Source organism: Ursus americanus, chromosome X (genome assembly GCF_024610735.1).
Source record: "Ursus americanus isolate L20-20 chromosome X, mUrsAme1.1.p, whole genome shotgun sequence".
NCBI lineage: Eukaryota > Metazoa > Chordata > Mammalia > Carnivora > Ursidae > Ursus > Ursus americanus.
In genome coordinates, this window is record NC_142164.1 from 56,019,881 (window position 1) to 56,042,347 (window position 22,467).

The window sequence follows — 22,467 nt, forward strand, 5'->3', positions numbered from 1 at the left end:
TATCCTTATGATTGTTGTTTTAAATTCTGGTTCAGGCATATTACTAATATTATCTCCTTCAATTAGCTCCCTGGCCATGACCTTGTTCTTTATTTTGGGATGAATTCCTCCATCTTAGCATTTTGTCTAGTGTTTTATCTTTTCTGTGTCTTAGCAGAGCCTGTTATTCTTCCTGCTACTAAGAGTAATGGCTATATTAAGAAGACGTCCCATACTGTGGGGCCTGGTGCTTCAGGTAGTATTTCTGCTGTATGCTCTGTGCCGTCTGCTGTTGTGTTTTGGGTGCTCTTTTCCTCAGGTCAGTCCCCTGCACAATTTCTCCTTACCTGCAGTGGAGAGTATTTGCACCTTGTCCAGTGTGTGTCGAGTTTTAAGTAGTTGTCTGCATGTTAAAAGAAGCCAAATCCTATTTCCACTAGAGCTGAAGTTTTGCAGTATTCTATGGTTAGTTGATTTGGTGTGTGCAGGGGAGAAGGGGTTGTGCTGGTCTTTGTGGGGAGGGACCCACTGCTGCTGTGGCTCTCAGGCACACTTGCCCTAGTGAAAAAACATCTTCAGAGCACAGGAAGACAGGGCGTGGTATAAGCAGCTCAAGTCTCCACTATGGTACCTGTGCTGCTCACTGAATTCCATCTGTGCTGATGGGCAGGGGGAGAAATGATGTCAGACTGTTCTCTTGTCCCCGGAGAAGGAAGTTCACACCCACAGCTGTCTAGTTCACCCACCCAGTAGAGTGAACAATCTCTCCCTGGGGGGCCCAGGAATCCCTCAGATCTTTGCCTTTGCTTTGTCTGTGTCTGAGCCATTTGCCCACCTGGTGGAGCAGTGATCCTGTGTTTTATCTCAGGCATGCCAGCTAGGTTTCAAAACTCCAAATTTTAGGAACCCAGCATGGCCTGGACCCATGCTGTTCCTCTGGGGAAGGATCTCACCACACTGGCTGGTGCTGGTTTGTCCCAGAAGGGCAGTCGCATGAGTGTACAGAGTTTTGGAGTTTATAGTAAAGAACAGCAAAAAGCTGGTGTCCAGGTTAGCTGCCCTCAGCAGCGGTCTCTGCTCTTATGCTAATGAGTGAGGCAGTGCAATGGGGCCTGCCAACTCTTTTGTCCCCTACGTGGCAGTGCCACCTCTCCCCAGTGCACACCCAGGAGTGGGATCTGTCTCTCCCAGTGAAACCTACGGGACCCCTCAGCCCCTTTTGTTTTCCCAGTCAGTGGTTTTGGGGAAATGTTTTTCTTGTGCAATCCCCTTTGAACTCCTCACGCTTTCTCTCTCCTCTCTGTCAACAGAGCTCCTTCATTCTGAACCACCTATGATTCTTTTCTCCCCCAAATCACGTCTCTGCACCTCCTACTTCCATGATGAGGCCTCTTTTCTCCCTGTAGTTGTGCACTTTGTTCTGTCCATCCTCCCATTGATTTCTTGGGTGTTCAGAATTATTTGATATTTATCTAGCTGTGTTTGACAGATGAGACAAGCATAGGGTCCCCTTCATACTCCACCATCTTAACCCCTTTCCCTGTACTAGTGAAGGTTTTCAGGTGGGCACCTGGAGAATACTTCTCCATAACTAGTGTTTCAACTATCTTTGGGTAGTATTTCTATTTTCAGAATACTTTGAAAGGTTTATTATCAAGTGCTGAAGCTTCTGCTAGTAATAAATTAATATTTCTAATTTTTATGAATGAAATTCAGAGGTTTTAGGTACAATTTGTTTCTAAAATTTCAGACCTTTTCAAAAATTAGTAATAATGTATATGAAATGCATTATCTTTTAAACTAGAATCAGAAAGATTCAATCCATGCAGATATTTGAATAAATAATAGCATTTATGCAAGTATAAATTCACTATTTCATCATAGTAAATAGAGTCCTTATTTGCTAAGAGATATTCTAATTAGTACAATTTTCTCTTATTAATAAGGAAGAATTATTTGTTCATTTTTTGATATGTATCAATCAACATCCTAAGGTTTAATTCATTGATGTCCTTTTCTACTATTATGTGTTGCAAAAATTAATATATCTCTGGAAATACTTTATTCTTTATAAAAGTAAACACATGATATTTTTTACTAATATTTAATGTGTACTGAAGTCTAAAAATGATCCTGACTTAAAGGAACCTACAATAAATTGGATGGAAGTTGTCTGATGTGAGTTGTTTAGCAATACCTCATCATTTATTAGAGCCTTTGTGGTCCCTACTATTATTTACCTAAGCCAGTTATATAGGTATTTCGATATTAGCTTTTTTAAAAAATATTTTATTTATTTATTTGACAGAGACAGCCAGCAAGAGAGGGAACACAAGCAGGGGGAGTGGGAGAGGAAGAAGCAGGCTCCTAGCGGAGGAGCCTGATGTAGGGCTCGATCCCAGAACGCTGGGATCACGCCCTGAGCTGAAGGCAGATGCTTAATGACTGTGCCACCCAGGCGCCCCTGATATTAGCTTTTCAAGTTTGCATGTTTGTTCTTCTAAGTACACTTTGACCAGGAAAAAACTATATCTTCAATTTTACATCAGATAGATACTCGTTATTCATGTCTGGTAATTGTCAAAGCCAAACACTAATATTTTTAGATTTTTTATAAATAAAATGTCCATGCCACTGCTTATACAATTTGCCTTGTTAGTGCATTAATAATAGTTATATTTTGCTTTTATACCTAAAAGCTTTAGAAGTGGGTTTATTTATTTTTATATTTTTAAGTTTTTATTTAAATTCCAGTTAACATACAGTGTAATATTAATTTCAGGTGTACAATATAATGATTCAGCATTTCCATATAACACCCATAGCTCATCACAAGTGTGCTCTTTAATCCCCATCAGCTATTTAACCCATCCTGCCATGCACCTTCCCTCTGGTAACCATCAGTTTATTCTCTGTACTTAAGGGTCTGCCTTGCTTTGCCTTTCTGTCTCCTTTTTTCCCCTTTGCTCCTCTGTTTTGTTTTGTAAATGTCACATATGTGTGAAATCACATGCTATTCATCTGTCTCTGACTGATGTATTTTGCTTAGTATAATACTCTCTAGTTCTATCCATGTCATTGCAAATGGCAAGATTTCATTGTTTTTTATGGCTGAGTAATATTCCACCGTGCCTCTATATAGCTTCTTTATCTGTTCATCAGTTGATGGGCACGTGGACTATTTCCATAATTTGACTGTTGGAGATATTAGTGCTGTAAACATTGGGGTGCATCTATTCCTTTGAATTAGTATTTTTGTGTCCTTTGTGTAAATACCTAGTATTGCAATTGCTGGATCACAGTGTAGTTCTATTTTTAACTTTCTGAGGAATCTCCAAACTGTTTCCAGAGTGGCTATACCAGTTCACATTCCCACCAACAGTGCAAGAGGGTTCCCCTATCTACACATTCACAAACACCTGTTATTTTTTGTATTTTTGATTTTAGCTATTCTGACAGGTATAAGGTGATATCTCATTGTAGTTTTGATTTGTATTTCCCTGATCATCAGTGATGTTGAGCATCTTTTAATGTGTCTATTAGCCATCTGTGTCTTCTTTGGAAAAATGTATATTCATGGCTTCTACCCATTTTTAAATTAGATTATTTGTTTTTTGGGTGTTGAGTTCTATAAGTTCTTTACATGTTTTGGGTACTAATCCTTTATTGCATATGCCATTTACAAATATCTTCTCTCATTCAGGATGTTGCCTTTTAGTTTTGTTGATTGTGTCCTTTGCTGTGCAGGTTTTTATTTTGATCTAGTCCCAATAGTTTATTTTTGCTTTTGCTTCCCTTGCTTCCAGAGACATGTGTAGAGAAAAGTTCATTTTTTTAATGTTTTGAATTTAAAGTCAAATAATTAACATATAACGTGTTATTGGTTTCAGAGATAGAGTTCAGTGATTCATCTGTCTTGTATAATACCAACTGATCATTATATCAGGTGCCCCCCTTAACGTCCATCACCAAGTTACGCATCCCTCCACACCCCTTCCTCCACACCACTCCCCACAAGCTACACTTAGTTTGTTTCCTATTTAAGAGTCTCTTATGCTTTTTCTCCCTCTCTGATTTCATCTTGTTTTATTTTTTCCTCTCTCCCCCACGATCCTCTGTTTTGTTTCTTAAATTTCACATATAAGTGATATCATATGATAATTGTCTTTCTCTGATTCACTTATTTTGCTTAGCATAATACCCTCTAGTTCCATCCACGTTGCAAATGTGAAGATTTCATTTTTTGATGGCTGAGTAGTATTCCATTGTGTGTGTGTGTGTGTGTGTGTGTGTGTGTGTGTGTGTGTGTGTAACATCTTTATCCATTCATATGTCACTGGATATCTGGACTCTTTCCATAATTTGGCTATTGTGGACATTGCTGCTATAAACTTTGGGTACAGGTGGCCCTTCAGGTCACTATATTTGTATCTTTGAGGTAAATAACTAGTAGTGCAATTGCTGGGTTGTAGAGTAGCTCTATTTTCAACTTTTTGAGAAACCTCTGTACTGTTTTCCACAGTGGGGGTACCAGCTTGCATTCCCACCAACAGTGGAAGACCCTTCCCCTTTCTCTGCATCCTCGCCAACATCTATCATTTCCTGACTTGTTAATTTTAGCCATTCTGACTGGTGTGAGGAGGTATCTCATTGTGGTTTTGATTTGTATTTCCCTGATGACAAGTGATGTGGAACATTTTTTCATGTGTCTGTTGGCCATTTGTATGTCTTCTTTGGAGAAATGTCTGTTCATGTCTTCTGCCCATTTCTTGATTGGATTATTTGTTCTTTGAGTTTGATAAGTCCTTTAAAGATTTTGGATACTAGCCCATTATCTGATATGTCATTTGCAAATACCTTTTCCCACTGTGTTCTCTTTTGGTTTTGGTGACTGGTTTGTTTGCTGTACAAAAGCTTTTTATCTTGATGAAGTCCTGATAGTTCATTTCTGCCTTTGATTCCCTTGCCTTTGAGACGAGTCTAGCAAGAAGTTGCTGAGGCCGAGGTCACATCGGTGGCTGCCTGTGTTTTTATCTACGATTTTGAAGGACTCCTGACTCACATTTAGGATTTTCATCACTGTTGAGTCTATTTTTATGTGTGGTATAAGGAAATTGTCTAGTTTCATTCTTCTGCTTGTGGCTCTCTGATTTTCCAAACACCATCTGTTGAAGAGACTGTCTTTATTGTATTGGATGTTCTTTCATACTTTTTCAATTATTAGTTGACCATAGAGTTGAGAGTCCATTTCTGGGTTTTCTATTCTGTTCCATTGATCAATGTGTCTGTTTTTGTGCCAGTACCATACTTTCTTGATGATTATGGCTTTCTAATTCAGCTTGAAGTCCGGAATTGTGATGCCACCAGTTCTGGTTTTCTTTTTCAACATTCTTTTTGCTATTCAGAGTGTTTTCTGCTTCCCTACAAATTTTAGGATTATTTGTTCCAGCTCTATGAAGACAGTTGATGGTGTTTTGATATGGATTGCATTGAATTTATAGATTGTTCTAGGTACCATATACATTTTAAAAATTTCTTCTTCCAGTCCATTAACATGGATAAATTTTTCCATTTCTTTGTGTATTCCTCAAATTTTTCATGAGATTTGTCTTTTTTTTAAATCCTATGAGACTTTATTGAACAGCTACAGTACATCATTAGTTTTTCATGTTGTGTTCCATGATTCATTGTTTCTATATAACACCCGATGTTCCATGCAATACGTGCCCTTCTTAATACGCATCACTGGGCTAGCCCATCCCCCCACACCCATCCCCCCTAAAACCCTCAGTTTGTTTCCCAGAGTCCATAGTCTGTCATGGTTCATTCCCCCTTCTGTTTACCCCCCCTTCGTTATTCCCTTCCTTCTCCTACTGTCCCTGCTATTCATTATATTCCACAAACGAGTGAAACCATATGATAATTATCTTTCTATGCTTGACTTATTTCACTTAGCATAATCTCCTCCATTCCCATCCATATGATGCAAATATTGGGTAACATCACTCTTTCTGATGGCTGAGTAATATTCCATATTGTATTCATGGACCACATCTTCTTTACCCATTTGTCTGTTGAAGGGCACATCAGCGCCTTCCACATTTTGGCTACTGTGGACAATGCTGCTATAAACATTGGGGTGCGTATGGCCCTTCTCTTCACTACGTCCATATCCTTGGGGTAAATACCAATAGTGCAGTTGCTGGATCATAGGGTAGCTCTATTTTTAACTTTTTAAGGGACCTCCACACTGTTCTCAAAGTGGCTGTACCAACTTGCATTCTCACCAACACTGTAAGAGGGTTCCCTTTTCTCCCAATCCTCTCCAGCATTTGATGTTTCTTGCCTTGTCAATTTTTGCCATTCTAACTGGCATAAGGTGGTATCTCAGTGTGGTTTTGATTTGAATTTCCCTGATGGCTAGCGATGTTGAACATTTTTTCATGTGTCTGTTAGCCATTTGTATGTCTTCATTGGAAAAGTGTCTGTTCACATCTTCTGCCCATTTTTTAATATGATTATTTGTTTCATGGGTGTTGAGTTTGAGAAGTTCTTTATAGATCTTGGATACCAGCCTTTTATCTGTAGTGTCATTTGCAAATATCTTCTCCCATTCCATGGGTTGTCTCTTTGTTTTGTTGACTGTTTCCTTTGCTGTGCAGAAGGTTTCAATCTTGATGAAGTCCCACAGGTTCATTTCTTCTTTTGTTTCCCTTGCCTTTGGAGACATGTCATGAAAGAAGTTGCTGTGGCCGATGTCGTAGAAGGTGCTGCCTATGCCCTCCTCTACGATTTTGATGGATTCCTGTCTCACATCGAGGTCTTTCATCCATTTGGAGTTTATCTTTGTGTATGGTGTGAGAGAGTGGTCAAGTTTCATTCTTCTGTATATAGCTGTCCAATTTCCCAGCACCATTTATTGAAGAGACTGTCTTTTTTCCACTAGATGTTTTTTCCTGCTTTGTTAAGGATTAGTTGCCCAAAGAGCCGAGGGTCCATTTCTGGAATCTCTATTCTGTTCCATTGTTCTATGTGTCTGTTTTTCTGCTAGTACCATGCTGTCTTTGTGATCACAGCTTTGTAGTATAGCTTGAAATCTGGCAATGTGATGCCTTCAGCTTTGTTATTCTTTTTCAACATTTCCTTAGTGATTCGGGGTCTTTTCTGGTTCCACACACATTTTAGGATTGTTTGTTTCCAGCTCTTTGAAAAATGTCATTGATATTTTGATCGAGATAGTGTTGAAAGTGTAGATTGCTCTGGGTAGCATAGACATTTTAACTATGTTTATTCTTCCAATCCATGAGCATGGAATATTTTTCCATCTTTTTGTGTCTTCTTCAATGTCTTTCATGAGTGTTCAGTAGTTTCTAGAGTATAGATCCTTTACCTCTCTCGTTAAGTTTGTTCTGAGGTATTTTATGGCTTTTGATGTTATTGTAAATGGAATGGATTCCCTAATTTCTCTTTCTTCAGTCTCATTGTTCGTGTATAGAAATGCAACTGATTTCTGAGCATCGACTTTGTATCCTGCCACATTACTGAATTGTTGTATGAGTCCTAGTAATTTTGTGGTGGAGTCTTTTGGGTTTTCCACATAAAGTATCATGTCATCTGCGAAGAGAGAGAGTTTGACTTCTTCTTTGCCAATTTGAATACCTTTTATTATTTCTTGCCTGATTGCTGTTGCAAGGACTTTCAGTACTATGTCAAACAGTAGTGGTGATTTTGGGCATCCTTGTGGTGTTCCTGATCTTAAGGGAAAGGTTCTCAGCTTTTCCCCATTGAGAATGTTATTCGCTGTGGGCTTTTCATAGGTGGTTTCTATGAAATTGAGGAATGTACCCTCTATCCCTACACTCTGAAGGATTTTAATCAGGAAAGGATGCTGTATTTTGTCAGATGCTTCTTCTGCATCAATTTAAAGGCTCATATCTTTCTTGTCTCTTCTCTTATTAATGTGATCTGTCACACTAATCGATTTGCGAATGTTGAACCACCCTTGCATCCCAGGGATGCATCCCACTTGGTCGTGATGGATAATCCTTTTAATGTACTGTTGGATCCTATTAGATAGGATCTTGTTGAGAATTTTGGCATCCATATTCATCAGGGATATCGGTCTGTAATTCTTTTTGATGGGGTCTTTGCCTGGTTTTGGGGTAAGGTAATACTAGCCTCATAGAATAAGTTTTGTAATTTTCCTTCTGTTTCTATTTTTTGAAACAGCTTCAGGAGGATAGTATTATTTCTTCTTTGAATGTTTGGTAGAATTCCCTAGGGATTCCATCAGGCTCTGAACTCTTGTTTTTTGGGATGTTTTTGTTCACTTCTTCAATCTCTTCACGATTAATTGGTCTGTTTAGATAACCAATTTATTCCTTTTTCAGTCTTCGCAGTTTATAGGTTTCCAGGAAGGCATCCATTTCTTCCAAGTTGTTTATTTTATTGGCATATAGTTGTTGATAATAGTTTCTAATGATCCTTTCTATTTCCTTGGTGTTGGTCATGATCATGACCTTTCATTCATAATTTTATTAATTTGCATCCTTTCTCTGTTCTTTTTATTAAGTCTGGCCAGTGGCTTATTGGTCTTATTAATTCTTTCAAATAACCAGCTTCTAGTTTTGTTGATCTGCTCTACTGTAGTTCTGGTTTCTAATTCATTGATCTCTGCTCTAATCTTAATGAATTGTCTTTTCACGCGTGGCTTAGGCCTGTTCTTCTGTTCTATCTCCAGCTTCTTAAGGTGAGAACATAAGGACTGCTTTTTAGATTGTTCTGTTCTTTTGAGTGAGGCTTGGACGGCTATCTGGTTTCCCCTTAGGACTGCCTTTGCAGTCACACATAGGTTTTGGACCGTTGTATATTTGTTCTCACTGGTTTCCATAAATTGTTTTAGTTCTTCTTTATTTTCCTGGTTTACCCAATCATTCTTAAGCAGGATGGTTCTTAGTTTCCAAGTGTTTGAGTTTCTTCCAAATTTTTCCTTGTTATTGAGTTCCAGTTTCAAAGCACTGTGGTTTGAGAATATGCAGGGAATAATCTCAATATTTTTGATTACTACTTCAATTTCTTTCCTGGTTGTGGGTCTGTTCAGGTTTTCTATTTCTTCCTGTTTCAGTTTGGTAGTTTATATGTCTCAAGTAGTTTATCTGTTTCTAGGAATGCATCCATTTCTTCCAGATTGTCTAATTTGTTGGCATATAGTTGCCCATAATATGTTCTTATAATTGTTTGTATTTCTTCGGTCATGTCTGTGATCTTCCTCTTTCATTCATGGTTTTATTTACTTGGGTCATTTCTCTTTTCTTCTTGATAAATCTAGGCAGGGGGTTATCAATCTTATTAATTCTCTCAAAGAACCAGCTCCTAGTTTCATTGATCTGTTCTACTCTTGTTTTCTATTTAATTGAATTCTGCTCTCATCTATATTATTTATCTTCTTCTCCTCTATTTAGGCTTTATTTGCTGTTCTTTCTCCTTCCCCTTTGGGTGTAAATTTTGGTTGTATATTTGAGACCTTTCTTCTTTCTTGAGAAAGTCTTATATTGCTGTATACTTCCCTCTTAGGATGGCCTTTGCTGCATCCCAAATGTTATGAATAGTTGTGTTTTCATTTTCATTTTTCCATGAATTTTTAAAATTCTTCTTTAATTTCCTGGCTGACCCTTTCATTCTTTAGTATGATGCTCTTTAACCTCCATGTTTTTGTGTTCCTTCCAATTTTCCTCTTGTGATTGAGTTCCAGGATCAAAGTATTGTGGTCTGAAAATATGCAGGGAATAATTTCAAACTTTTGGTATTGGTGGAGATCTGATTTTTGACCCACTATGTGATTTATTCTGGAGAATGTTCCATGTGCACTCAAGAAGAATGCGTGTATTCTGTTAATGTTAGAATGGAATGGTCTGTGTACATCTGTTGAGTCCATCTGGTCCAGTGTGTCATTCAAAGGCCTTGTTTTCTTGTTGATCTTCTGCTTGGATGATCTCTCCAGTGCCATGATTGAAGTGTTAAAGTCCCCTACTATTATTATATTATTATCAATGTGTTCCTTTAATTTGGTTATTGATTTGTTTATATAATTGTTTGCTCCCAAGTTAGGAGCATAAATATTTATAATTGTTATGTCTTCTTGTTTGAAAGACCCTTTAAGTATGATATAGTGTCCCTCTTCATCTCTTACTATAGTCTTTGGTTTAAAATCTAGTTCATCTGATAAGAGTATTTTTACCCCAGCTTTCTTTTGAGGTCTGTTAGCATGATAAAGTATTCTCCACCCCCTCAGTTTCAATTTGGAGGTATATTTGGACCTACAATGAGTCTCTTGTAGACAACATATAGATGGGTCTTGCTTTTTTTCCAATCTGAGATCTTGTGTCTTGATTGGAGCATTTAGCTCATTTACATTCAGAGTAACTATTGAAAAATATGAGTTTAGTGCCCCTGTATTACCTGTAAAGTCCCTGTTTCCATATATTGTCTCTGTTCCTTTCTGGTCTATGTTATTCTTCAGCTTTCTCTTCACTTACAGGACCCCCCCCCTTAATATTTTTTGCATGGCTGGTTTAGTGGTCACATATTCTTTTAGTTTCTTTTTATCCTGGAAGCTCTTTATCTCTCCTTCCATTCTGAATGACAGCCTTGCTGGATAATGTATTCTGGGCTGCATGTTTTTCTCATTTAGTACACTGAATATATCATGCCAGCCCTTTCTGGCCTGCCAGATCTCTGTGATAGGTCTGCTACCACTCTAATATTTCTATCCTTGTAGTTTATGGACCTCTTGTCCCGAGCTGCTTTCAGGATTTTCTCTTTGTGTCTGAGATTTGCATGTTTCACTATTATATGTCGGGGTCTTGACCTATTTTTACTGATTTTGAGGGGGGTTCCCTGTGCCTCCTGGAATTCGATGCCTATTTCCTTCCCAAGATTAGGGAAGTGCTCAGCTATAATTTGTTCCAATATACCTCTGCCCCTCTTTCCTCTTTTTCTGGGATCCCAATTATTATAATGTTGTTTCACTTTCTGGTATCACTTATGTCTCGAATTTTCCCCTTGTGATCCGGTAGTTGTTTATCTCTTTTTTTCTCATCTTCTTTATTCTGCATCATTTTGTCTTCTATATCACTAATTCTCTCTTCTGCCTCGTTTATTGTAGGAGTTAGAGCCTCCATTTTTTATTTCATCTCATTAATATCCTGTTTTATTTCAACTTGATTAGATTTTAGTTCTTTCATTTCTCCAGAAAGTGATTCTCTAGGGTCTTCTATGCTTTTTTCAAGCTCAGGTGGTATCTTTATAATGGATATTCTGAACTCTAGTTCTGATATCTTAATTGTGTCCATACTGATTAGGTCCCTGGCAGTCATTACTGCCTCTTGTTCTCTTTTTTGCAGTGAGTTTTTCCTTCTTGTCATTCTTTCCAGAGAAGAGTAGATGAAAAAGAGAACAAAATACTAAAATGGCAATAACAACCCCAGAGAAATATTTACTGAACAAATCAGAAGAGATCCGAAACGAAAAAAAAAATTTAAGAGAGAATATAATCAGACAGATGAACAGAATAGAGCAATACACTGGATCCTGTGTGTATTTTGGTCCATTTGCTAGATAAGTAGACCCCAAAATTGTACAGAAAGAAAAACACTTATATATGTACAAATATAAATTAAATACAATGAAAAGATGGAATGTAACTGTAAAAATTAAAATACAAAAAAAGAAAAAGTAAAGAAGGAATATATACAGACAGGTGAACAGAACAGAGCAATACAGTCTATCCTGAGTGTATTTTGGTCCACTTGTTAGAAGAAACTACATCGCAAAATTTTAAAGAAAGAAAAAACTTACATGTCTATGGCTATAACACCCTGAATGTGCCTGATCTCATCTAGAGATCTAGAGAAATGTTCTTATGGCCAGTGTCAAAGAGGTTATTGCCTCAGTTTTCTTTTAGGATGTTTATGATTTCCTATCTCACATTTAGGTTTTTAATCTATTTTTCGTCTGTAATCCATTTTGTGTATTTTCATGTACGGTGTTAGAAAGTGGTCCAGTTTCACTCTCTTGCATGTTCCTGTTGTGTTGTCCCAACACCATTTGTTAAAAACACTATTTTTCTCATTGGATATCCTTTCCTTATTTGTCAAAGATTAATTGACCATAGATTTCTGGGTTTCTGGGTTTTCTATTCTGTTCTGTTGAACTATGTGTCTATTTTTATGCTGCTATCATGTTATGTTGATCATTCTGATTTTGTAATGTAACTTGAACTTTGGAGTTGTGATGCCTCCAGCTTTGCTTTCCTTTTTCAAGATTGCTTTGGCTGTTTGGGGTCTTTTTTGGTTCCATATAAATTTTAGGATTTTTTGTTCTAGCTCTGAGAAAAATGCTGGTGATGTTATGATTGCATCAAGTGATTGCATGAAGTGTGTAGATTGCTTTGGGTAGTATAGAGATTTTTACAGTATTTGGTCTTGCAATCCATGTCATCTCTTTATTTTTCAACAGATGCTACTAACTTCATAGAGAAAACTCACATAAATATATAATAAATATGTTATTTGATATTATTATCACTAGCTCCAAGACACAGAACAGCTACCTGAACTATTGTATGAAAAATTAATGAAACCGTTCAGAGTGTATCAAATGTGTTTTTGTGATCCAGAAATATACTGCTTTTCCCAAAACATATAAGGCTTGGATGTAAAATATAAATTCATCTTGCTTTCTTGAGAGCATATATTATCTTACCATCCTTTGCTTGGTAAGGAGGCAGTTATCATAGGTATTAAAAGAACAATCTCTAGAGTAAGAATGCCTACTGTACTACTTACTAGTTTTGTGATGTTGGGCAAATTATATTTGCCTTAGTTTCCTCATCTTCAAAATAGAAATAGTAATATCTACCTTATAGAGTCAGTGTCAGGATGAAAAGACAGTATTGTGTATAGTATATATTAGGCTGTCTGTACAATATTAATGTTGAATTTTGATGTCTGTGGTTTTTCTAAGAGGAGGAGTAAAAACTCATTGGGATCAGGGATCATATCTTCAAGTTTTTGTTTTTGTTTTTGTTTTTAATGACCCATGTTACTCAGTCACCTTATTAATAGCCATTTACTCAGTGCTTGCTAATTGCAAAAGACTTTGCCTTTGATATTACATGAATCTATTATTGAAAAGATTTAAATGATCTAAGCTTTTACATTGTGAACAGTTGTGAGATTATTGGAAATACAACAACTGTGTTTTGGATGATAAAACTGAGTTTATACTGAGTAATACCAGATAATGTGTATTTCTTTCTCAGGTTCTTATGCAACAGGGCTATGATGCTGCTTGTGATATTTGGAGCCTGGGTGTTCTTTTTTACACAATGCTGGCTGGGTAAGAAACTTATATATTCAAAATAATACATGCTATAACTTGAATTTCATCTATATATCTTTATCTGTAAAGAAATGGACAGTGAATATAGCCTTAAGTAAAATGCTACCAACATTTTAAAATATCATCTATTGTTTATTTGTAAAATGCAAAAACATAAAGTAAGGTGTTTGATGAGGCACTATTCAGATACATAAATTCAAAGAATTTTCAACTAGAACTAAAACTTTTAAAAGTAAAGCACATATTTTTATTTTGATATTTTACTTTCAGTGCATTAAGGTTTGAAAATGTTTACTTGAACATAAAATAATTTCTTCTTTCAATGGGTACTTGCCCATTGAGCTTATTGGTACTGATTTAATTTTTAAAGTATTTGAATTCTGGCTCTCCTGGTGAAACAGATTAAGTAAGACTGAGCTTTCTAAAAAATATAAATAGCAAGAATACTAAACTACAGAAACATACACAGCAGCCTTCTCTTGAAAATATAAATACTAAAAAAATGTAATAATTGGATTATGTTAATGTTGGTAATTTACAAATAATATAAATGCTGTTTTACTCTTTATAATGAGTAGCACTTTTATTTAGGAATAAATATTTATGGCTGAGGAAAAAGGCTAGGTTTAGCAGTCTATTGCATAGAATAGAATTTGAAGAATTATAATGTAATTCTATAATACACTTAGGTGTGACTTTTTAAAGAAGGCATTTAGTATAATTTAAATATTCTTGATATAACAGGAGTGTTATAAATATGTTATGAATATTGTGACTGAATTATTTATTGACTTAGTGGTAATTACATATGTCACTGTATTCCAAATACTTATAGATATATACTTATGCAAAATATTTAGTTATAGATCACAGGAAGTACTACAGTTGAGTAGTTAAAGTTTATATATGAATTTCAGTTAGCCCTATTGTTTTCAAACCATGGGATACCATTTCTAGATTGCTGCTTTCAAATATTTACTTTATGACTACTAAAAAAGGATTTTGTGTGTGGGTATATGTATAGGTGTTTAGTGTTATCTCTACTTAATTGTTACATAAGTGAATTAAGGCATTAACATATTAAGATATCTTCCTCATACTTCTTAACCATAAGTCTTTCTATTTCCAAATTTGAATACCATTTTCAGTTCTACCTGTTAGAATGATACAAAACTGATCACTTTTATTATTCCATAATTAATTTTTAAACTACTTTAACTTTGTACAATCTATTTGTCTTCAACTATAGATTTTTTTTGTTATACTGATACAAATATTTAACCCATTGTTTGTAGACATTAATTAAAATATTGTTAACCTGTTCGCATGGATAATACTGATAAAATGCTAATGAGTAAATTTGAACTAATCAATAAATACATTCTAAATATATAAAATTGACAATTTCTACATAGTAGGTATATTTGGTTTGCTAATTTATGCCTGGGAGAATACAAAATTTGCATGTTTTATTCTGGTCCAATTTTAAGCCTATAGCTTTACACGAAATGCCACCTTTATTTTATTTTACATTGATTAACTGATCAAAGGAAAAAATATTGATGTAGGCAAGACTTTCTATTAAATAATTCTTTAGGATTAAGTTCATTGAAATATAAAATTTGATATGAAGAGTGAGGGAAAATATTAGATAATACTCGTAATTTGCTATAGTAAATATTTGTGTGTTGTCTTATACTCTTCACTTTCAATTTGATTTAATTTGTATGTTAGTTCCTAATGTCTATTAAAATCTATTTCATTAATAGCTACACTCCATTTGCTAATGGCCCCAATGATACTCCTGAAGAGATACTGCTACGTATAGGCAATGGCAAGTTCTCATTGAGTGGTGGAAACTGGGACAATATTTCAGATGGAGCAAAGGTATAAATCATAAATATCTTTGGTTTTGTTGCATTCATGTTAATTTGCTGAGATCTTTAAGTTATAGCCTAGCCTGTGTTTGCAGAGTATCTGATGGTGTTACATATCAGTATTTGTTTTTAAGTCATCTCACATTTATATGTGGATTGAACAGGATGAAAGCTGACTTTTTTTCTGCCATGCATCTGGGTGATATTTCTCTCATATCAGTTCATATGTGTTCAAGGAATATAAACTATTTTCAGTACTAACTGAAGCTAAAAATAGAAATCTACTGGAGAAAAATACATATTTAAAGCCAACTAGAGCTGATTTCTGCATTTAGTGTATTTTTACACATCATTCCTTCTTTAGCACAGACATTGACTAGTGATTATGCAGGCAGTTTTTAATGTTAACTTATTCTTTGAGAATATACAAACTTTTTATCAGTAACACCTAGATATTTATTATTGATAACTTAGAGCTGTCCAATAGAAATATAATGTAAGCCACATATGTAATTTTAAATTTTCTAGTAGCCACAATAAAAAGCAAAAATTAATTTTAGAATGTTTTATTTAACCTGGTATATCCACAATATATCATTTCAATATCTAACCAGTATGAAAAATTAGTAAGATATTTTGCATTCTTTTTTTTATACTAAGTCTTGAGAACCTGGTGTGTAGTTTATACTTAGAGCCCATATAAATTTGGACTACCAACATTTTTAAAAAATTATTTTTCTTTCTCATTAAATTTTTATTTGTGTATAGTTGACACACAGTGTTAGTTAGTTTCAGGTATACAGCATAGTGACTCAACAAGTTTATACGTTATGCTATACTCACCACAAGTTGGACTACCCACATTTTAAAAGGCTTAATAGCCACATATGGCTAGTGGCTGCCATATAGTAGGCAGTACAGTTTCAGTATAACTGGCCTTATTTAATTTAGGGGAAAAAAACACAATATTGCTTAAATCTTGACAATGAACACTTAACATTTATAATTCAAAAATTTTGAGTTTTAAAACAAAAATCCAAAGGTTGTCAGCATGTGGCTTATAGGGTCCTGAAGCTTTTAAGCTGCAGTTTGAAGTAGAAAACAATTTAAGAGAAAAGGAATTGCTTATATTTAATATCTGCTAATTATAAAACATAACTGTCTCAAGAATATTAGCTTATCTGTAGAGTAGATTATGGAGCAAATCTCATATCCTAATTATTATAGAGTAGATAAATCAGGGACTTGGTTGTAATTCCCTTTTAAACATTAGAGAAACACAGAAGGGATTATGTTTGGATCTTAGCCATGACACAAGTGTACTGTGTGGTATAGTAGAAAAAACACCTGATTGGAAGGTTGCCTTGGCCGATGTCGTAGAGGTTGCCTCTCCTCTAGGATTTTGATGGATTCCTGTCTCACATCGAGGTCTTTCATCCATTTGGAGTTTATTTTTGTATATGGTGTGAGAGAGTGGTCAAGTTTCATTCTTTTGCATGTAGCTGTCCAATTTTCCCAGCACCATTTATTGACGAGACTGTCTTTTTTCCACTGGATGTTTTCTCCTGCTTTATCAAAGATTAGTTGCCCAAAGAGCCGAGGGTCCATTTCTGGGCTCTCTATTCTGTTCCATTGGTCTATGTGTCTGTTTTTGTGCCAGTACCATGCTGTCTTTGTGATCACAGCTTTGTAGTACAGCTCAAAATCAGGCATTGTGATGCCTCCAGCTTTGTTTTTCCTTTTCAACAGTTCCTTGGTGATTCAGGGCCTTTTCTGGTTCCATACAAATTTAAGGACTATTTGTTCCAGCTCTTTGAAAAATGTCATAGGTATTTTGATCGGGATAGCATTGAAAGTGTAGATTGCCCTGGGTAGCATGGACGTTTTAACTATGTTAATTCTTCTGATCCATGAGCATGGAATATGTTTCCATCTCTTTGTGTCTTCCTCAATGTCTTTCAAGAGTGATTTATAGTTTCTAGAATATAGGTCCTTTACGTCTCTGGTTAAGTTAATTCCAAGGTAACATATGGTTTTTGGTGCTATTGTAAATGGAATGAATTCCCTAATTTCTCTTTCTTCAGTCTCATTATTCGTGTATAGAAATGCAACTGATTCTAAGCATTGATTTTGTATCCCGCCACATTTCTGAATTGCTCTATAACTTCTAATAGTCTGGGCGTGGATTCTTCTGGGTTTTCCATATAGAGTATCATGTCATCTACGAAGAGAGACATTTTGACTTCTTCTTTGCTGATTTGGATACCTTTTGTCCCTTTTTGATGTCTGATTGCTGTTGCAAGGACGTCTAGTACTATGTCGAATTATAGTGGGGAGAGTGGGCATCCTTGTCGTGTTCCTGATCTTAAGGAAAGGCTTCCAGCTTTTCCCCATTGAGAATGATATTTGCTGTAGGCTTTTCATAGATGGTTTTTATGAGATTGAGGAATGTACCCTCTATCCCTACACTCTGAAGGGTTTTAATCAGGAAAGGATGCTGTATTTTGTCAAATGCTTTTTCTGCATCAATTGAGAGGATCATATGGTTCCTGAGTCTTTTCTTGTTGATATGATGTATCACGCTGATTGATTTGTGAATGTTGAACCACGCTTGCATCCCAGGGATGAATCCCACTTGGTCATGATGGATAATCCTTTTAATGTACTGTTGCATTCTATTAGCCAGGATCTTGTTGAGGATTTTGGCGTCCATATTCATTAGGGAAATTGGTCTGTAATTCTCCTTTTTGATGGGGTCTTTGCCTGGTTTGGGGATCAAGGTAATATTGGCCTTATAGAATGAGTTTGGTAGCTTTCCTTCTGTTTCTATTTTTTGAAATAGCTTTAGGAGAATAGGTATTATTTCTTCTTTGAATGTTTGGTAGAATTCCCAGGAAAACCTTCCGGGCCTGGAGTTTTGTTATTTGGAAGGTTGTTTATCACTGACTCAATCTCTTCATAATTAATTGGCCTGTTTAAAAAATAAATTTCTTCCTGATTCAGCCGTGGTAGATTACACATTTCCAGGAAGGCCTCCATCTCTTCCAGATTGCTTAATTTATTGGCATATAGCTGTTGATAAAAGTTTCTAATAATCCTTCCAATTTCATTTGTGTTGGTTGTGACCTCTCCTTTTTCATTCATAATTTTATTAATTTGGGTCCTTTCTCTATTCTTTTGGATAAGTCTTGCCAGTGGTCTGTCTATCTTATTGATTCTCTCAAAGAACCAGTTTCTGGTTCTGTTGATCTGCTCTACTGTACTCCTGGTTTCTAATTCATTGATTTCTGCTCTAATCATGGTCAACTGCTTCCTCGTGCTTTGTATAGGCCTGTCCCTCTGTTGCTGTTCCAGCTTCCTGAGGTGAGAATATAAAAACTGCATTTTAGATTTTTCTATTCTTTTGAGTGAGGCTTGGATGGCTATGTATTTCCCCCTTAGGACTGCCTTTGCAGTATCCCATAGGTTTTGGACCATTGTGTTTTCATTCTCATTGGTCTCCATAAATTATTTAAATTGATTTTTGATTTCCTGGTTTATCGAGTCATTCCTGAGCAGGATGGTTCTTAGTCTCCAAGTGTTTGAGTTTCTTCCAGATTTTTCCTTGTGGTTGAGTTCCAATTTCAGAGTGTTGTGGTCTGATAATATGCAGGGAATAATTTCAGTCTTTTGGTATCGGTTGAGACCTGTTTTGTGACCCAGAACATGGTCTATCCTTGAGAATGTTCCATGGGCATTAGAAGAGAATGAGTATTCTTGGGTTCTGGGGTGTAGTGTTCTACATATATATATATATCTATGAGGTCCAACTCGTCGAGTATGGCATTCAAAGCTCTTGTTTCTTTGCTGATTTCTTGATTAGGTGATCTGTGTATTGCTGATAGTGGAGTGTTGAGGTCTCCTACTATTAGAGTATTTTTATTTATATGTCTCTTTATTGTGGTTAAGAGTTGGTTTGTGTATCTTCCTGCTCCCCTGTTGGGGCATATATATTTATAATTGTCATATCCACTTGTTGGATACATCTTTTAAGAATAATCTAGTGCCCTTCTGTGTCTCTAACTGTAGTCTTTACTTTAAAATCCAATCTGTCTGATATGAGAATTGCTATAGCTTTTTTTTGAGGTCCATTGGCATGAAAGATGGTATTCCATCCCTTTACTTTCAGTGTGAATGTATCTTTAGGTTCAAATTGAGTATCTTGTAGACAGCAAATGGATGGCTCATGTCTTTTTATCCAATCTAGAACCCTGTGGCGTTTTATGGGAGCATTTAGATTGAGACTGATTACTGAGAGATATGATTTTTATGATGCCATGTTGCCAGTAAAGTCTTTGTTTCTATAGATTGTGACTTTCCATTCTGTATCACTCTTGGGACACTTTTATAGAACCCCCTTAATATCTCCTGTAGGGCTGGGTTCATGGTTACGAAATTGGTCAATGACTGGCGATTCTGGAAGGTCTTTATTTCTCCATCAATTATGAATGGTAGCCTTGCTGGATAAAGGATCCTTGTCTGCATGTTTTTCTCTGAAAGAGTTTTAAAAATGCCCCCCCAACCCTTTCTCTCATTCCAGGTCTGTGTACACAGGTCTGACGTAATTCTGATACCTTTGCCTTGGTACGTGAGAAATATCTTTGCCCTGGCCTCGTTCAATACTTTATCCTTGGATCTAATATTTGCAAAATGCACTATGACGTGATGTGGTGTAGGTTTGTTGTGGTTGAGCTTGAGAGGGGTCCTTTCTGCCTCTTGGACACGAATGTTTGTTTCCCTTGCTCGATTAGGGAAGTTTTCAGCTACAGTTTGTTCAAATATCTCTTCTAGACCTCTGTTTTTCTCCACCCCCTCGGGGATGCCGATGATTCTGACATTGGAACGTTTCATTGAGTCCGTAATCTCCCGTAACCTACATTCCTTAGCGTGGATTTTTTGAGTCCAGATTCTATTTTAGGTTTTTCTTCTACTAACCCGTCCTCCAATTCACTGATACATTCTTCTGCCTCACTCAACTTGGCCGTCAGAGCCTCTAGTTTTGACTGCATTTGGCTCATAGAATTTTTAATTTCTGCCAGATTCGCTCTCATTTCCACCCTTAGAGATTCTTTATTCTCATTAACATTTTCATTAACACTTTTTTCAAGTCTACACATTATCTTGACCATTGTTACTCTGAATTCCATTTCTGATAATTTGTTTATATCCATTTCCATTAGTTCTGTGGCAGAGGCCACAGACTCATTGTCTTGTCTTTGCTGGGGGGGGGATTTCTCCTTCTCGTCATTCTGATGAGGAGAGGTTGTGGGGTTGTCCAGAGCCCAAATTATTGACAATGACCCAGGCAGTGTGCTCTTGTTTCATAGGGACCTTAGGGATGTGGGCTTCTTGATTTTTCAGCCTGCCTTCTGGGGAAGGGGCCTGCCGCACCGATACTCAGGCAACCCTGTTTGGGTAGAGTCTCCGTGTCCCCTGCGAGGGGGGATGTGGATGGGCACACAGTGAGCCGGTATTTCCAGGCTTTTGTTCTCTAGTGGCTTTCCCTGACGATTTTCAGTGTCTCTTCTTAGAGTGAGAGCAGCAGTGGCCGAATCCCAGCCTCTGTGTCAGAACAGAGATATTGCAGTCCGATCTCCACTGAGCTCTTCTGGCCACTTTAACTCTGTTTCTGTTGGTGCTGCTCAACCCTGCAGCATCCCGGGATGTGCGCCCCACACCCGGCATCCCAGCCCTCACTTCCAGGGCCGGCGCGTCTCTGTCTTTTGTGTTTCTAACACCCCCAGCCGCCAGCCTCCCCCCAAGCGCTCCCGGAGCTCCCGGTCTCAGTGTGGTTCCATTGGGCACACGGGAGGTCCGGTTTTCAGTCTGGTCGCGCATGTTCCCTGACTCACGGTCTCAGTCTGCTCTCTTGCTTGTGCCGGTCCACGAGTCCGCCCGCTCCCCCGAGCAGGTGGCTACCACTTCCCGGTGCCCGAACGCGGGGCTCCCTCCCCCTTCCGTTTATCTTCCGACATCTGTGCGTGGTTTCACAGCTCCCCCCTTCGTACCTCAATACTCAGCGCTGGAGATGTTCATTTGTAAAGATCCAGATGTATCTTCCTGTGTCTCAGGCTGATTCTATTGATGTTCAGGCTAGTCTGGTACCTATCCAACTCGACTCAGGGGACCAGCTGAAAAAGGGGCCCCCTACTCCTCCACCATCTAACCATTTTATCAGGGTAAAATTTCTTCTATAAATGCTGTATTAAGTAAAGTTCAGCTCCGCCCAAGGACCAAACACTGCCCACTGCACACAGGAGAGACTCTTCAAATGACTGGCCTGAAGGATAAAGCATCCAGAACACAGCAGCTGAGTGCCTGCAAAGCACACTAGAGACCCTCCCTGAATCACCAGACCCTGGACACTATATGATCTCTTCCATATAAAGCTACTCTCAGGAGCAGTACAGATAACAGGCTCTTCTAACACGGAGAAGAAGACAGACTTAGACAAAATGCCAAGACAGAGGAATTCATCTCAAATGAAACAAAATAATGTCACAGCCAAATATCAAAGCAAAACAGATATAAGTAATACACCTAATGGAAAATTTAAAGCAACGATCATAGGGATAAGTGCTGGGTTTCAGAAAAGAATATAAGACTTCAGGGAGACCCTTACCACAGAGATAAAAGAGATAGAAAAAGAAATGAAAAATGCAATAAATGATATCTGAAACAGACTGGATGCAATGAACACAAGGAAGGAAGAGGCAGAGGAACAAAAAGTGATACAGAAGATAAAGTAATGGAAAATAATGAAGCTGAATAAAAGAGAGAACAAAGAATTGTGGAACACAAAAATAGACTTAGGGAAATCAGTGACTGCATCAAACATAAAAACACTCATTTTATAGAAGTCACAGAATAAGAGAAAGGGGACAGAAAAAAATTGCTAGAACTGATAAATTAGTATAGTCAGAGGATACAAATCAATAGAAAACTGTTGCATTTCTATACACCAATCATGAAGCAAAAGAAGTAGAAATCAAGGAATTGATTCCATTTTCAATTGCACCAAAAGCCATAAGATACCTAGGAATAAACCTAACCCAAGAAGTGAAAGACCTGTACTCTGAAAACTACATTCTTGAGCGTGTTTTTTTTTTTTTGAGTCCAGATTCTATTTTAGCTTTCTCTTCTACTAACCCATCCTCCAATTTGCTGATAC

General features: G+C 37.0%; 1 protein-coding gene across 5 annotated transcripts in view; it reads left to right on the forward strand.

Annotated features, from left to right (window-relative positions):
* The window catches only part of RPS6KA6 (ribosomal protein S6 kinase A6), a 192,356-nt gene that overhangs the window by 155,140 nt on the left and 14,749 nt on the right, over positions 1 to 22,467 (forward strand). For all 5 annotated transcript variants that reach the window (XM_045805163.2, XM_087860312.1, XM_087860313.1 and 2 more), the window contains 2 exons: positions 13,301 to 13,377; positions 15,150 to 15,267. In XM_045805163.2, the coding sequence (XP_045661119.1) occupies positions 13,301 to 13,377; positions 15,150 to 15,267 (195 nt within the window). The remainder of the gene's footprint in view (positions 1 to 13,300; positions 13,378 to 15,149; positions 15,268 to 22,467) is intronic.